Consider the following 16870-nt stretch of genomic DNA (forward strand, 5'->3'; position numbering starts at 1 on the left):
TTTTCCAAGGGCTCTTTTTTGTTCACTAAGAATTCGTGTGCATGTGTGTGTGCATGTGTGTGCGTGTGTGTGTGCGTGTGTGTTTAAACAACAGCATCCTGCTCACGTTTTGTGGTTACAATATCTTCTCTTATCTCTCTGAGGATATTAATATTTTTATGAAGTTTTCTCCCTGCTTAGTTTTCTCCAGGTTGTTTTTTCTGTTTCTTTGCTTTGGCCTCTGCGATGGTGAATTTTATGTGTCAATTTGATCAGGCTATGGTGTCCAACCGTTGGACAAACACCAGTCCAGATGATGCTGTGAGGGTGTCTGTGGATGTGATTTACACAATCAGCTGACTTGAAGCAGAGCAGATTACCCTCCATGATATGGGTGGACCTTATTCATTCACTTGATGGCCTTAAGAAGGAGGAATTCTGCAGCAACATAGAAACTTTGCCTGAGTTTACAGCCTGCTGGCCTACTCCGTAATTTCAAATTTAAGACTACAACATACATGAATTTCCAGCCTCCCCATAAATAGCTGACTTGCCAGCCCCACAATTGTATGAGTCAACTCCTTAAAACCTATTATCTATCTATCTATCTATCTATTATCTATCTATCTATCTATCTATCTATCTATCTATCATCTATCTATCATCTATCTATCCATCCTATTGGCTCTGTTTCTCTGGAGAAGCTTAATACATTCTTTATATTCCAAATTAGAGGATTTCCTACCTTGCCTGGCAATCCTTCCTTATCAGCTCTGTTTGCAGAGTGGGGCGGTAGGAAATTAGAAATCTGATGAGAAGCTCTGAGCCCATGAGTGGGGTTTGTCAACTGTGATACTCTGTTTCAGTACCACTGGGTTGGTAAATTTCCCCACTAATGACCCTTATCAGCTGCCCAGAGGGAGAGTGAAGGCCAGGTTTGTAACATTCAGGGGATCGGGTGCTGGTAGAGGAGCAATGATTGTGGGTCTCAGCATCCAATGAAGACACGAGATTCACTTCTACACACCCCAGGGCTGACTAAGTGCAGGGCAGAGCCAGGCGCTCCCTGTTCTCTCACCCCTGCAATCCCTCATCACCTGCAGGCTCTGCCAGGGTGGGGGGGGGCGTGTTTACCTGGTCGTGCAGAGAGAAGGTGGGAATCTAGTGTTCTGACTGCCTCTCAAACAGACCTTTGACCAATTCTTATTTTAAGCCCTTTGTCCCATCTCTTCCCCTTTTAGAAGTGACTAATGCCTCCAGTTCCTGAGCCTTTTGGGGATTCAGTTCCCAGATTCCCTTCTACTGGTCAACACCTAAGCCCCTCGAAGCTTCACTTCTCTTCCTTACTACCTGTTCGTTTGCCTCCCACCTCCAGCCTCGGTCGGTGCTGTCTCCTTCTCATGTCCCCTCACTCCTATAGGCTTATGGCTTATGAAAATGCCTTTACTCATGCGGCAGTGGGATTGTGACAGTGAGCTGCTACTATTACCCAGAAGTGACCAATGAGACTTTCCTCACTTAGGATCTTTTGTAAATGCTGTAAGGACCCATTCTCACTTTCAGTTGAAATGTTCTTGGGCTAATCTCAACTCCCCAGTGACTGATGCTGGGATTTTATAGATCGAGTTTTTTAAGTTTATATATTTGCTTATTTATTTATTTATTTATTTATTTATTTATTTTTGTAATCTCTACACCCAACATGGGCTTGAACTCATGACCTTGGAGATCAAGAGTCACATGCTCTTCCTGCTGAGCCAGCCAGGTGCCCCTATAGATTGATTTCTAAAGGCAGAGCATAGTTAAAAAATCTATAGATTGAAATAGTGTATGTGCTCATTTGTGTGTACTCAACCCACACTACAGACATCTCTCATGCGTAGGGGGATATTATGGCTGGCTGTTCATCGGTACAGGGAAAGAAAGACTCACCTTCGGGAGGCAGGTGCAGGAGGAAGAGAGAACTCTTTAAATTCACAAAAGGAGGGGGCCTTGTGGTGCCAGCCTCCGCAGCACCAAGAAACACAAAGGGCCAGAGACTGAGGCTCCGAGAGAGACGCGGTGCTCTAGAATGCACCAACAATGAACCACCAGGGAACTAACTCTTATGGAAAGACCATTGTTGATGCAAACTGTGTTGAAAGGCGGCCAGCCTGATGTCTGTGGACAGGATGCAGGAGACTGAGGTATGCTTGCTTTAAATTATGCTGACTTGGAGCTGTTTTCTTCCAATTTGGGAAGCTGCTTACCTTAATGGAATCGAATAGAATTGATGAAAACAGTTAGAACTGGGGAAAATGCTTCTTTGTGTCACCTGGCTAGTTCTTGGCCAGAAAAGCATGCCATTTAGAAGTAGAGTAACTTTTGAGCATGAATTAGATTCCCTTCTTTTTATTTATTTATTTATTTATTTATTTATTTATTTATTTATTATTTTTATTTTTTTAGATTCCCTTCTTGACCAAAGGGAGAGGCGATACAACCACAGGAGAGGACTTGAAGGCACATCAGTGATGAGGTGGGAGGGAAGCCGGGAAGGGGTAATCTAAGGCAAGGTGGGTCAGAGCAGGTAAGATTCCCCTTCTCCAGCTCGCATTTGGCAAGCTTCCAGACAATTTCCCAAATAAAGCCATAGCAGAAGACGCTGGGGGGAAGGGAGGCACAAGGAAGGCCTGTCTGGAAATAAGGGACATTTGAATTACTATCATGGAAACTGGATTCTAACTAAGGTCATGGGTTTGATTTCTTTGATTTGATGTCTCGGTGCCTTGGAAAATCAGAATTTAAAATGAGGCAATACCTCTAGTGCACTATTTTACTCCCACACATTTCCTTCTGCATTTTGTCATTTTCATTATCTTTTGTGGGATAGCTAGTGTTACCTGATGCAGCTGCCGGCCTGACTGATTAACCTATTCACTGACTGAGTGCCTAAGCCATCGGCAGCAGTGGGCTGCAGCCAGCTCACAGGGGTGTGAGCACCGGCTGTTAAATATCTGGGAATTTGGCAGGCCAGTTATAAAACCACTGGTAGCCTGATATGAGCCATGGCGGGAGTACTTACATCACAGAAATCAACAAACACTACAAACTGGGGCTTCGATTTTTAGAGAGCTGGTTCCCAGCACACCCTAGAAGAGGGACTGTGACAGGCCCTGGGGATACAAAGACAGAAATACAGCACCTAGAAATGCAGAGGCAGCTACTAAACCACCATGATAGCAGGCACAGGGTGTGGCAGGAGCCCAGAGCAGGGACTTTGGATCTAGGCTGGAGCAAACCATGCCTGATGGAGGAGCTCTGTTCTGCACCTGAGAAAACGGGCTATCCATTTTGAAGATGATGATGTAGACGACGAAGATGGCAGCTGACACATGCATGACACTTGTCCCATGCCGGAAACACTTCTAAGCACTTCACCTGTACTAACTCTTCTAATTCTGAAAACAAGCCTCTGTCAGAGGTACGACTGTTACTCCCATTTTCTAGACGAGGAAACTAGGGTATAGAGAAGTTGATTACTGATTTGCAGTCATGAGGCTAGGGTGGATCTGGCCCCAGAGACCCTAAATTGTTCAATATCCTCCCGAACTGTATTTTTAACAACTGTACTTCATTACACCCTCTTTCTGGATTCTCTGCTTATCCAAAGACAGAAGGAAGCTGTTAGTATCTATTCTCACGATCTCAAACCCACGGAGCAAAGGAGGCAGAGAATGTTTGGAAAAAATATTGCTTGTAGAACTTTAAATTGGGGGTTTTTATGTTTAAATTTGGAGTTTTTATGTTAACACAATGAGAGGGAAAAGCGACTGGATCTTATTTTAAAGTGGTCAGATTTTTCTTTATTTTTCTTTCTTTCTTTATTTTCTATTGTTAAATATTTTTTATAATAATATTTTTTATTATGTTAGTCACCATACAGTACATCTCTAGTGTTTGACGTAAAATTCCATGATTCATTACTTTCGTATAACACCCAGTGCACCATGCAATACATGCCCTCCTTACTACCCATCACTGGCCTATCCCAGATTTTTCTTTAAATGAAAGAGGAGTGAAATCTACTGTGAAAGAGGTTTGTTGATCAAGAGTCACCTGTTATCGCAAAGTTTTCTTTATGATCTCATTCTCCTAGCCTGGGCGTTATTATTAATAATTTTAGAATATTGATATCAATATCAAGGCCACAGTGATACTAAGGGATCTAATGCTGTAGTGGTTTAAAATCACTCTGAGTCATTTTATGAAGGACTGCAATAATCCTATGAAGGAAAAATGAAAAGCCCCATTAACATCTCAACTCCATGGGGGTTGGAAGCATTAGTGGCTCGTTCGAGTACGTATAACTGGTAAGTGATTGAATTTGAGCTTGAATCCAGGCTTTCAGATTCTCAAACATTTCTACAAGATGGTATTGGCATTGAAACTCATCAGTGAGCAGGAACTTATCACTTGCTAGGAATGAGGAGGGGATTGTACTTAGACCCCACAATGCTCCAGGGAGCTAAGGAGATAAGGAAGATGGTCAACATCAGACACCCCTGTGGGAGCCAGATAATCATTAAATAATAAGATACTGGCATCAAAGTTTCTGCTCTTCCCAAGCATTATCATATGTTGTCTAAAACACAAATCAAGGGGGGCACCTGGGTGGCTCAGTTGGTTAAGTGTCTGCCTTCAGCTCAGGTCATGATTCTGGAGTCCCACGATCCAGCCCCATGTCAGGGGGCTCCCTGCTCAGTGGGAGTCTGCTTCTCCCTCTGTCCAGCCCTGCTTGTGGGCTCTCTCTCTCTCTCTCTCAAATAAATAAAATCTTAAAACACACACACACGCACACACACACACACACACACACACACACACACATCATGGAAACAGAATTTCAAGAGCTATCCAGGCATTATCTGACCACAAATAATATCTTAACACTTTGTAAATGTGAAAGAAAAATTAAATGCAGTGGGTAATATCCAAGTGTTATTAAAAGAGTAGGTTTTTTTTTTTTTTGAGGTTAGGGGAAGAGGAAATTATTGGCAAGAACAACAGCGTAGGGGTGCCTGGGTGGCACAGTCAGTTAAGCAGTTGACTCTTGGTTTCAGATCAGGTCATGATCTCAGGGTTGTGAGATCAAGCCCTGTGTCGGATTTTGCGCTTAGCTCAGAATCTGCTTCACTGTCTCTCTCCCTCTCCCTCCACCCCTCCCACTGGGCTCTCTCTCTCTCCCTCAAATAAATAAATCTTTTTAAAAAATTTAAAAAAGAACAACAGCTTATTATGCACTAAGGAAAATGCAAAGAACGTTCTATGCATTATCTCATTTAATTCTTGACAACGACCCTATGTTGTAAGTAGTGTTGTCACAGTTATTTTAGAAATAAGGGAACTGAAGCTTAAATAAGATGGTTTGCCTAAAGTTACATAGTCAATAAGTGGCAGACACCATTTAAAACAGTTCCCAGGTTGAAAAAAGACAATCATATTCTTAGCATTGAGATACATGCTAAAAAAAATAATACTGTTATAGCTTCTCTCCCCTGGAATCCTGGCAAAGCGAGAAGTATATTTTTAAGCCTTGTCTCAAAGCTGTGCTCTTGTTTACAATCCTTCTAGTTATAGCAGATGCAGATGGCTTTGAAATCTGCACCCGGACGAACTTAAAATGCCCCCTCCTTTCCTTGTTCAAAGAAGACTGCAAAACCTATTAAATGCAAAAAATAGAAACGGTTTAAGCAATTACAGAGTGAATTTGGGCTGGATAAGCAAATAATCAAGATCATTTCTATCTTACTCCTTTGATTTATTAGTCGTTTTCCAAGCTGATTCATCCAGGTAATGGCCTCAACCCTCGGCCCTGCTCCCCAGTGTAGGTGACACAATTCTGATCAGGTTTGGCTGCCTTGATAAGGCGACATCAGCCTGGTGCACAAAGGTGGAAGTAATAACAAATATGAACTGGCATTTGGGATCTGAAGTCAGCATCAACCACTACGCTTGCTGGATTATGGATTTCATTTAGAGACTCCAAGAGCTCACATGATCCGGGGAGGCAGCTGTGAGGTGTCAGGGAGGTCCTGGGTCCTTTTAAGTTCTGGCTGTTGCCCACCAGCCGGGTCTGATCACAGCCGAGCCGCCTGGCCTCCAGGAACCTCCCTATTTTTATCTGGTAATTGAGCCTCACTAATACCCACTTCATAGAGAATAATAAGGCTTTTGGATTCATCAGCCACAATGTAGCACACAAACATTAGGTGCTTTATTGTTGTAATTATTGTAATTACTATGGATTCCGAAATCAGCTTCGTTTCTGTGTCGCCCATCAACCAAACGACTGCAAGCCATGGGAGTTTCTGACTCTGACTTTTAGGCTGAATCTTGGGAAAGCCTGAAACGTCTAGCCTGTGTGAATCTTAATACATATGAGAAAACTGGTGGGCCCATTACCGCAGGAGATGCTGGTCACAAGTAGGGTGAGCTCAGCTGCAGAGCATGGCCTCTGTCATGACTTCCCGTCTTTCACCAAGCAGGGTGCAGAACGACCTTTGAAGGTGAGACCTGTAACTTTCCCTAGGACAACCTGCTCACATTTCCTACACTGTACCTTGGGCTGAGCCTTTAGCATTTTCTTTGAGGATCTGGAAACATGCAATGTGTTAACGACACGCAGTAAATTCTCACCTTCTAGCATGTTCTTTTGTGTTTGCATGTAACCTGACTGCTTTAGGGTTTTGAGGGTTTGGGTTTTTTTTCCTTTCTTTCTGTTTTTCTTTCTTTCTTTTTCTTTCTTTCTTTCTTTCTTTCTTTCTTTCTTTCTTTCTTTCTTTCTTTCTTCCTTCCTTCCTTCCTTCCTTCCTTCCTTCCTTCCTTCCTTCCTTCCTTTCTTTCTTTCTTTCTTTCTTTCTTTCTTTCTTTCTTTCTTTCTTTCTTTCTTTCTTCTTTCCTTCTTTTTAGCAGTATCTATATCACTAATGCTGTTACCATAGTTTTTTTCCAAAGTACCAAAAACAAGGTACCTCAGTATTTAGAAGAAAGTCACCCGGAAAAAAAAAATTTTCCCCATAAGCTGCAAAGCTCAGGCAAATTAGTCCACAGTAAGGGTGCCTGGCTGGCTCAGTCAGTAGAGCCTGCGAGCCTTGATCTCAAGGTTGTGAGTTGGAGGCCCACGTTGGGTGAAGAAATTGCTTAAAAATAAAATATTTAAAAAAAATGATGGCGACAGTGTATCCAGTGGGAGTCTGGTTCCTCCCTTCTCTGTCCCACTTTGCTCAGTGGGCCAGTGGGCTGAGCTTACACAGGAACCCTGTTCAATTCCCTTAAGCCAGCTGTGAGGGGAGGAAGGCCACACAATGGAATCCATTGGTCACAGAGACAGCAATGGGACTCCAAAATTTACTTAAAGTTTCAAACTTCAAGTTTGAAGGCCCAAGTTTATCTAGACCCTTAGCAGTTAGGGATAAAAAATACTCAGTAAAACACACCCAAAGTATCTCGGGCAGCTTTGTTGAAACACTTCTATGCCCAACTCTTTTTTTTTTTTTATAATGATTTTTTATTATATTATGTTAGTCACCATACAGTACATCCCCGGTTTTCGATGTAAGGCTCGATGATTCATTAGTTGTGTATAACACCCAGTGCACCATGCAATATGTGCCCTCCTTACTACCCATCACCGGTCTATCCCATTCCCCCACCCCCTCCCCTCTGTAGCCCTCAGTTTGTTTCTCATAGTCCATAGTCTCTCATGTTTCATTCCCCCTTCTGATTACCCCCCCTTTCTTTATCCCTTTCTTCCCCTACTGATCATTCTAGTTCTTATGTTCCATAGATGAGAGAAATCATATGATAGTTGTCTTTCTCTGCTTGACTTATTTCACTAAGCATTATCTCCTCCAGTGCCGTCCATGTTGTAGCAAATGTTGAGAACTCATTCTTTCTGATTGCTGAGTAATATTCCATTGTATATATGGACCACAACTTCTTAATCCAGTCATCTGTTGCAGGGCATCTCGGCTCCTTCCACGATTTAGCTATTGTGGTCATTTCTATGCCCAACTCTTGGCAACATCCAAGACCTCGCTGTTGCGTGCAACTTACTTAGAGGGAGTAGGTAGATGCTATCATTTTCCCTTGGGAGGGGAGCTTGGGGGGGTCTCAAACTCCTGACTGTCTGTGGAACAAAGTTCAAGTTTTACACTAAAACAGTGACAACAAATGCAGGCCGTGCACCTGACATTCACTTCCTGAACATCCAATGTCTGCTTACCCTTCCTGGAAATCACTGACTCACATTCCTGCAAACACAGAGCTTACTGGCATTCCCAAAGGTCAGTGGTTCTGGTTCGCAAACTCAGATGCACATAGAATTACCTTGGAGGCTTGTTAAAAGCAGAGATGTCTGAATTCCCCCTCCTTGCAGATTCTGAGATTCCGATTTGTAGGTTGGGGTGTTTTTTTTTTCCCCCTAAACTTTCACTGAGAAATTTTTCTTGGTAGTAAGTTTAGCAATTTGTGACTATGACTCAGTGATCTAGCAGAAGGTTCCTTGGACATGGTTGGCGAATGATGGAGGCAAGTATAGAGATTCTCCTTTTCCCTTTAAGAATTGAGAGACCCTTCTATAACAAGGTTTCATTTTAATAAGGTCCTCAGGTGATGCAGATGCCTCTTCGAGATTGAGAACCACTGTATACGTTACGTGAAAACAAACAAACGAAAGAACTAGTTTCCTTAGATTTCAGGGCAGTTCAGAGACAGAGAAAGATATCGGTCTATCACCTAGAGATCTTATTAAAATACAGACTTGGATTCAGTGGGTTTGGGGTGGGATCTAAGATGCTACATTCCTAACATTTGCAGTGATGCCGATGCTGTTGCCTCCTGGAACACACTTTAAGTAACAAGGGTTTCAAGAGCACAGGCTGGAGGAGGGGGTTCTACAAACCTGGATCAAATCCCGGCTTCCCCACTGTACTAGCTGTGTGACCCTGGGCTTGGTACTTAAGCTCTCTGGCTTGTGTTTTTAATCTGTAAAATGGGGGTGGGGGAAGGGAAGACTCGTATTGATCCCAGCGTACTGTGAGACTTGTCACAGTGCTTAAGCACTTACAAGGTAAGCACTTGAAAGAGTCTAATCAGTGGTTAACTCCTAAGCATTTACAAGTTTACCAAGTTTTCATTTGAAGGGTTAGGCTTCTAGTCTCACGCAGAGCTGACAGAATGGCTATTTCTGGCCTGGTGACTGCCTGGCTCGTGGCATTGACTTTGGCAAATTACAGCTTTGTTTCAACTAGGTTTTTCCAGTAATGGGCTTGAGCTGAGCAGGAGAAAGCAGGGAGGACTGAGGACTCCTTATCCAGATTGTGGGTGCTCGTGGGCTGCTCCCTGCCCCACGGGGTCTGGAAATGCAGGGGTCAGAATGGGACGAGGCCGTTTCTTCTCCACGGTGGTTGGTATTTCCAGTTCATGTTTATGAAATACATATAATTTCAAGGCTTTAACAAGAGAGAGCCTTCCCTCTGTGGTTGATTTAGAATCATATTTACACTCTTATTACAAGTTAGCATTCTGGGCTCTAACTCCCCTGGGGTTCCCATGGCTTGTTCTCGGGACAGCTAGAGTCATAACACTGGTCAAACCCGCTGACCATGTCATTCTGAGCTAGCAGACGCGGCTCCCTTGCCGCTTCATGCCAAGGGTTTTGATTCGGTTTGGAGGTGGTTAGAGCAGAATCCTGCTTCTTTGAAATAGAACGCCTCTTGCTGTGGGTTGCCTGCTTTCAAAACTCCAAATGCTCTGGAGCAATGAGCTAGGATAGCCGCAATTTGAGAATGAAGCCTGTCCCCAGGAGAGCCGATGACCAAGATTCCAGCATTCTTCAGTGGTCAAGGGGGTGATTATACTCAAATACGTGTTCTGGAAATTTAAAGCGACACCCAGCACAGGGTTCAAACAGCAGCAAGATGTTCAGATCTTTTGTCACCAGCATTCTCCTTTGCATCAAGGCACACTGGAAGCACCTCACTCTACCTTCCCTAGCCCTATTCCCCTCTTGAATACTGCCCGCATCCCAGCCTCTGATCTGGGGAAGCAAGACTCTCTCTCTGTGATTAGACACCCCTGCAGCCAGAGGGCATTCTTCAAGGCATGAATATTCTTTCACTAATGACCGAGTCTTATTGTTCTTTTTAAACCATCCCTCACAACTAGGATGATTTTTCCTTTCTTTTAAATAACCTTATAATTAGTTTCACAGATAGGAGTTAAAGGCCAAATTATTGGTTGTTTCTCTCCTTGCTTTTATCCCCTAATTTTGGGCATTCGCAGAGAGGATACAGGGGCCTAGCAAAAATTCCTCTTATATTAACAGATAATGGTGGCAAGAAAATGGATTCCCTCTCCTCTTTTTTAGGAGCTGAGGTCTTAGTCCTCATAGCCAGGAGCAGGTAGATACCTCCTCATACATCAGAGGAGGAATTCTGTGCCTTTGATTTCCTAGGGAAGCAACAGAAACCCAGTTCGTGGATTTCCTGGCAGGTGGTGAGGAGTTTGCTGGCCCTAAGTTCAGTACTGTTGTGCATGAGACCCCCAGATTGCCCCATCTGGATCATGCCCTGGGGGTCGCTGAAGTCAGAACCATTGGGCCTCCTCAACTCAAAAGAAAGAGTAGGCTCGAGAGAAGGGGGCTGTGTAGATGGAGATGTGGAAAGATACTTTGTTTTAGGAAAACATGAGCCTCCAGGCACAAAGGAGACATTTGAACTGATGGAAGGCTCTATCGTCTTGGAAGAGAGAGGACCTTTTGTGGAATCCCAGTCCCAAACCCAATCAGAGGGGGAAGTGGGGGACAGAGGACAAAGGAGAGTATGAAAGAGAATGCAACCTGTAAGCCAGGTTGGGCCTCTGGGGAGAGGAAAGCAAGTTCTTGAGGCCATTTGAGAAGTACACAGCAGGCGCGTCCTCAGTGCTGAAATCTGGTTAAACCAAATGAGATAAAAAACAAGTAGGGGAAAATTGCCATGCTGATATGAGTCACACTCGCTTAATGAACATACCTGCACTGAATACTCTGCTCATGGATTTCAGGCAATTAAAAAACATTGAAATGCACGCCGAAGAGCAAGATTCCCTGTCTTTTTCCTTAATACGGTGATTATTATTGTTATTATTATTTTAAAGATAGCCCATCGTGGAAGCCCATAGCTTTGCCAGCAAAAACAATGTCCTGCCATCGTTAAAAGTATGTTACAATTTGTGGCTATGTACCCAGCATTTGACATGGAGTGGTGTTCTATTTCAACCCAATTTAATTACATGCTCCTTTTATATATCGTGGATGGCTCACACTAGCAGAATTGTTTTGCCTGGTGAAAAACTGGCCATGACTTGTCATAATGGGCTGGTTTATAGAACCACTGAAGTATAGTTACTGCCCATCATTCGGGAATTATGGCACCATAACAACCCTTTATTTACATATACTGCTGAGACAGTAAAAACAGCAAATAGATTTCTTAAATCGAGATGGCAGAAATTTCCCCCCAGGGCACTTGGCCCTCATTGTGGCAGTAACATATGCAAGTCTAAATAACTATGGTGTCTGTATTTCGGCAGTGCATCATTTCAGGGACAGTTTATAACATTCTAATAATAAAATGGACTCTAAATTTGGAGTTGGGCTTCACGAACATTAGATGGTAATGCGCACAGCAGAATCTCTAAGTGATTTGTGAGGAAGGTTTAAATTTGCTAATCACGCCACTGCTGAGAGACTCTGCAAAGAGGCTCAAGTGTGATCAGTGGCTGGGCTGTCGGAAGGCAGCAGAGCCTTCTACTAGCGGAGTGCCTGACCTAGTTTATGTTAGCACACAGACCGCATCTGGGGAAGTCAGGGATTCTTTCATTTCCAGACTCCCAGGACTTAGATGATCTTGGCTTTTGCCTCAAACAATAGAAATCCTCTATTCCCTTCCCCTGCTTTTTTCGCCTACCTTGTTCTTTCTTTCTTCTTCATGATATACGTTTGGGGAAAAAATTTATTGGCGTAAATCATCGCGCTCTCATTGACTGTTTATCTGTCCTGAGATTTCATGTAAATTGCCCTCTCTTTATTCCTGAGTTTCTACCCCTTTATGGAATTGTCACTGGATTTATTTTTAATGCGCACGTTTTAAAAGCATGCTCCAAAGCATCTCCACTGTATTTCCATTCCTGGAGTGGTGGGTTCAACTCTCCCCTCCCTTTAGCTTCTAGTGAAGTTACATGTCTGTGTGACAAAGGACTGTGTGGGGACACCATGATTCAGACTGCCAGCAATCATTCTGCAGTGACACACAGGCAGCTCAAGAGGGCTGATGCCTAAAAGGGGGTCCTATTCCTCCCCAGGCCTGGAAGGGTGTGGTGGGGGGGACGGGAAGGGGGCCGCCTTGACAGCATCTCTGCCCTCCTGAGGTCACCGCCCTGTGCCGGTGACTTGCTGCGAGAGGACTGGTTAAACTGGACACTTCTGTAACTGTCAAGCTCCAGGACCTTTCTAAAGGGGAGTAGGAAGCTCGGCCAGCATTTGCGGTGAATACTCCTCTCAGGGAAAGCACCCGAGTGGGTGAAGCCTGTAAAAGCCAGTCCCTCGCTGGTTGATCCAGCCCCTCTTCCTCCCCGAGCCCCCGCCCTGCAGGTGCCCGGGCGCGGTGCACTCACCCCCGGAGGGCAGGCCGGCGCAGCTGCCCCCGTGCTGGCACGGGCTGCGCTCGCAGGCGTCGGGGTAGAGCACGCAGCCCAGCTTCAGCTCGGTCAGGCCCACCACCTCAGCGAAGCTGCTGCGCTTGTTCTGCAGCGGGAGCTCCTTGCTGTTCAGCACCACCGAGTCCAGGCAGCCCTGGAAGCCGCTCAGCACCTGCGTGACCCGCGTGTCGGTCAGGCTGCGGACGCTATCCGCCTGCACCAGCGCCCCGAAGTAGATGGCGCTCTCTGTGCTCAGCGTCTGGAAGTAGAGGGGCGCCCTGCGCCGCTCCACGTAGCTGTCGTCCAGGGACAGGCTGGTGAAATTGCGGTTGAGCTCCAGGAAGACCGAGTGCCAGCTCCCATCGTTGACGGCGCGGCCCGAGATGCCCAAGATCCCCGGGCCATTGCCGCAGTCCAGCTGGAACCACAGCTTGCCATCCACGATCTGTGTGGGGAAAGAGCACCGGGGCGCTTTTCAGCATGTGTCTGGCAATATACGCCCGACACCCTGTTCCCTCCCCAGCAGCGGGAAGCCTCTAGGATGGACTTGCTTTTGAGCCAGTCCTCAGCCTGGTGTGGCTTGATCTCTCCCCATTATGTGCCATGCAAACGCGTGCCTGAAATGTCACAGATCTTGTAATTAGTAACATGAGCACAGCTGCACAGATCCACAATTATATTTCAGAATGTTCCTATTCTTTGGATCTTTGCCCTTTGAAAGGGCACAGCAGTATCTTGTTTCGGGGTCTGTTCGCGCTCTGCACCCTCCTTCGGTATTCCCACCACAGGAATGATTTCTGTGAACTCAGTATTTATTTACAAATATTTATTGAACATCTACTATGTGCAAAGCAGTGTTCTAGGTACCATGGAGACCACTGTGAGCAAAAAGAGTTACTATCTCTGACCTCAGGGGGCTTATGTTTTAGGGGTGGGGCAGATGGCCATAAATCAGAGAAGCACAGAAATACATACATACTCCCCAAGTAAGTGTGCGTGAGTGTGCTAGAGGGGCAGAAAGAGGCCAGGTAGAAATAAAAGAGCTCTTACTTCCCACCTTCATATATACTTAGGATTTTAAAACCCTTCTCTATGAAACACTAGCATATTCTTAAAACAATTCTTTAGGACAGCTGCTTATCACTTAGGTTAAGATTATCCCACAGAGCGCTCAGGGCCTGGCCATTTGCTTAGAATATAGCTATGTATCTTTAATGACATCCGGCCCCCCAGAAGGACTTTTCTGGATAACTGTTCATGTCTCGTAGATGCTCCCAGCTCCCGGTCCAGGGTCAGCTACAACAGAGACCCGCCTGCTTTGATTGTACTGGGGCAGGGAGGGCATCCAAGTCCGTTCCGGGAGGCTAACGAACCACAGGGGGACAGAAAACTCAGAAAGTGTGTGTTGTTGAGTGATGGTGGCTGGCCAGGACCTGTCAGCCAGAGACTGGTCCTCCATGGAGACCCAGGTTCGACTGTTGCTGGGGAGACGGGCTGGCTTTTGAATCCCCTGGGGTCTACCCTCATCCTCGTTTCTCAGAAACACAAGGTGGCTTGAGGATCCAGGGAATGATGCTGGATCCCTGTTCTGCCAACAAACCAATACTGGGCCCTGAAAGGATTCACAGCCAGAGACTGTGAAACAAAAGGTACTTTGCTGGCCTTTTTGTATGACCCAGCAAAGGGGTCTCGTGGGGGCCAACATCTGAGTCATGCAAGTGCAGCAGGCCTTCATTTAGGATCTGCTGACATTGGTGGTCTTGTGCCAGAATCTGGGCAGAGAGAGGGAAGGGGAAGGGAAGGGAAGGCAGACTGTCCAAGTCTCTGCGAGCGAAGGAGGTATAAATGTCAAACGAATTCATAGAAACATGCGTTTGATTTAGGGCGACCTGATAGGGCTTTGTCACAGTATCACTCATTCTCACGGATGGAGTATTTCTCTACCTATGCTTCAGTATGTCCCACAGACAACTAATCCTCCGGGACTCGCATTTCTGCCTCTGGGGATTCTCTAGCACTTTCTCTTCCTGTGTATAAAGTTAAGCCATGGGAGCATGCAGACATGGAAGGCAAGGGGCTGTGTGAACCAGGCAGAGCCCTGGGGACGTATGAATGAGGACTCTAACTCAGGTTTTGGGGTGCCACACCCAGGCGACCTGACAGAACGGGCCGGCCTCTCTGGGCTTGAGACCCCCTTACGTGGAGAGTGGAGATCGTTGCTGTGGCCCATTTTACGAGGAGCCCGTGTCCACTGCAGAATGGTTAGCTGCCTCGTACGCAGTACATACACACTGCACTCCGAAGTGCAAATGTATCCATGTGAAGAGGCCGGAGGCAAAGATTTATGTTTTTTTCAGAGAGCTTTCCTAGGTGATCTATGCTGTTGCCTCAGTCATTTTTTTAGTTCCACAAAATGGACTGAATGGATATTGTAAATCATACCAGCAGACTTGCTCGGGAACAACTCCTGGGTAATATCCATATTTTTATTTCAATGTAAGTAATAAAATGATCAAATGCGACTTTGGGGACTTCCTTCCTCTGGCACAGTCCATCTGCTGTTCTGCTCCGTGGCTACAAAGCGCTGTCCCCAGACTATCAAGGAAGATAGTGAGATGGTGAGGGTGTGATTCATCAAAGGCTTGGTAAAAGGATGTATGCAATTAATAGATTCCTCGGTCCATTCCCCTCTCCAAGCCCACTCCCTACCTCTTGGGATAATAACCAAGTTGCAAATTCATCTGGGAGAACCGATGTAGCTCTAATGTACTCACGTACATCGAAATTCCGTAACTAAGGAACATAAAGCGATCCCATAGTAACAGCAAGTACCGTTCACTTTGCTTTGCTGTTGAGAAAAGTAACAGTAGCAACCTGCTGAATGAATAGGAAGCCTGGTGCCTTTGGACAACAAAAGTGATTTGTGCCCTCAAAATTCTAGGAGTTTGGAATTATGAGCCTTGTCTAGGTGACACACCAGAGTGCTGATGTCAGAGGCAACTTTGCAAAAGTTCCTCTTTTCCTATGTCACAAGCATATTATGCCGGGGAGAGAAGAGAATACTTTCGTGTCTGAGTCCGTTCACACTGGGAACTCATGCTCTGATCATTTTTAGTTTTTCTCTGTCTCCAGAATAGGGTAGACCCAGTGTGAAAGGATCTCTCTTTTAAGTGGACAAAGCTTTCTCAAGCCAGAGGGCAAGCTATTAATAGAAATTGTGCTGTGCATGAAACTGTTAAAAAAAAAAGTCTGCAGCAATGATCTGAAATGATGTGCTGGGTTGGGAGAGGCGGGTAGGCAATTTGTTCAATGAAATGCATAATTCTGCGAGCAGGGCTCTAATGTTACGAGATATTTAGGTCCTCAGTTTTGTCGGAGATCAGCGATGTGCTTTAACCCAGATTTTGAGCGGCATGGGGCTTAGAAGACAAGAGATCAGAGCTATAAGTCATTTTGTAGGAAAGTAGGATTTTGAGTGAAAAAGTAGGATTTTGAGTGAAAAAACGATGGCACAGTCTTGCTGCTTCAGATCCCTGGCATGTGGTTCTAGCAAGTGCACTCATGCCCCCCAACCTGTAAGAGGGTTATCAACTATTCTTTGTAAAGGGAACTTTTTGAAAACCTGTTTCCAAGGCTGCCATCAATAGTTATCTGGCTCAAAAGATATGCCTTAGGGATGTCTAGATGGCTCACTCGGTTAAAGGTCTGCCTTTGGCTCAGGTCGTGATCCTAGGGTCCTGGGATCAAGTCCCACACAGGGCTCCCTGCTCACTGGGGAGTCTGCTTTTCCCTGTCCATCTGCCCTTCCCTCCCTTGTGCTCTCTCTCTCTCTCTCTCAAATAAATAAAATCTTAAAAAAATACCTTAAATGAATAAATAAATGATCATCCCAGCCCTCCAAACCTCTTCTTTTGATAAACACCTGTAGCATTCCTGACCTTCTTGCCTCTGTCAGAGGGTCAGAGCCACTACTGACTAGTTATGTTTGGACAAGCCCACCCATTCTCTCTGAACCTGTTTTCTAACAGGCAAAAAAGGAAGCACTCTTCTCTAGGCACCGGAGAGTATAAAAATACACACATGTATTTTGTAAAGTACTTTGTAAACTTTTAGGTATCTTATTATTATCATCCTGCAATTATTATTTAACTCACTTCTCAGTGATACTCAT

The 16870-nt window shown here is 45.1% G+C and overlaps 1 protein-coding gene across 2 annotated transcripts in view; it reads right to left on the reverse strand.

The window, feature by feature from the left end:
* FAT3 (FAT atypical cadherin 3) overlaps positions 1–16870 on the reverse strand; it is a 497297-nt gene that overhangs the window by 12607 nt on the left and 467820 nt on the right. For both annotated transcript variants that reach the window (XM_008688345.2, XM_040631005.1), the window contains exon 21: positions 12676–13144. In XM_008688345.2, coding sequence (XP_008686567.2) covers positions 12676–13144 — 469 coding nt within the window. The remainder of the gene's footprint in view (positions 1–12675; positions 13145–16870) is intronic.

The sequence above is a fragment of the Ursus maritimus genome, unplaced genomic scaffold (genome assembly GCF_017311325.1).
Source record: "Ursus maritimus isolate PB19 unplaced genomic scaffold, ASM1731132v1 scaffold_16, whole genome shotgun sequence".
NCBI lineage: Eukaryota > Metazoa > Chordata > Mammalia > Carnivora > Ursidae > Ursus > Ursus maritimus.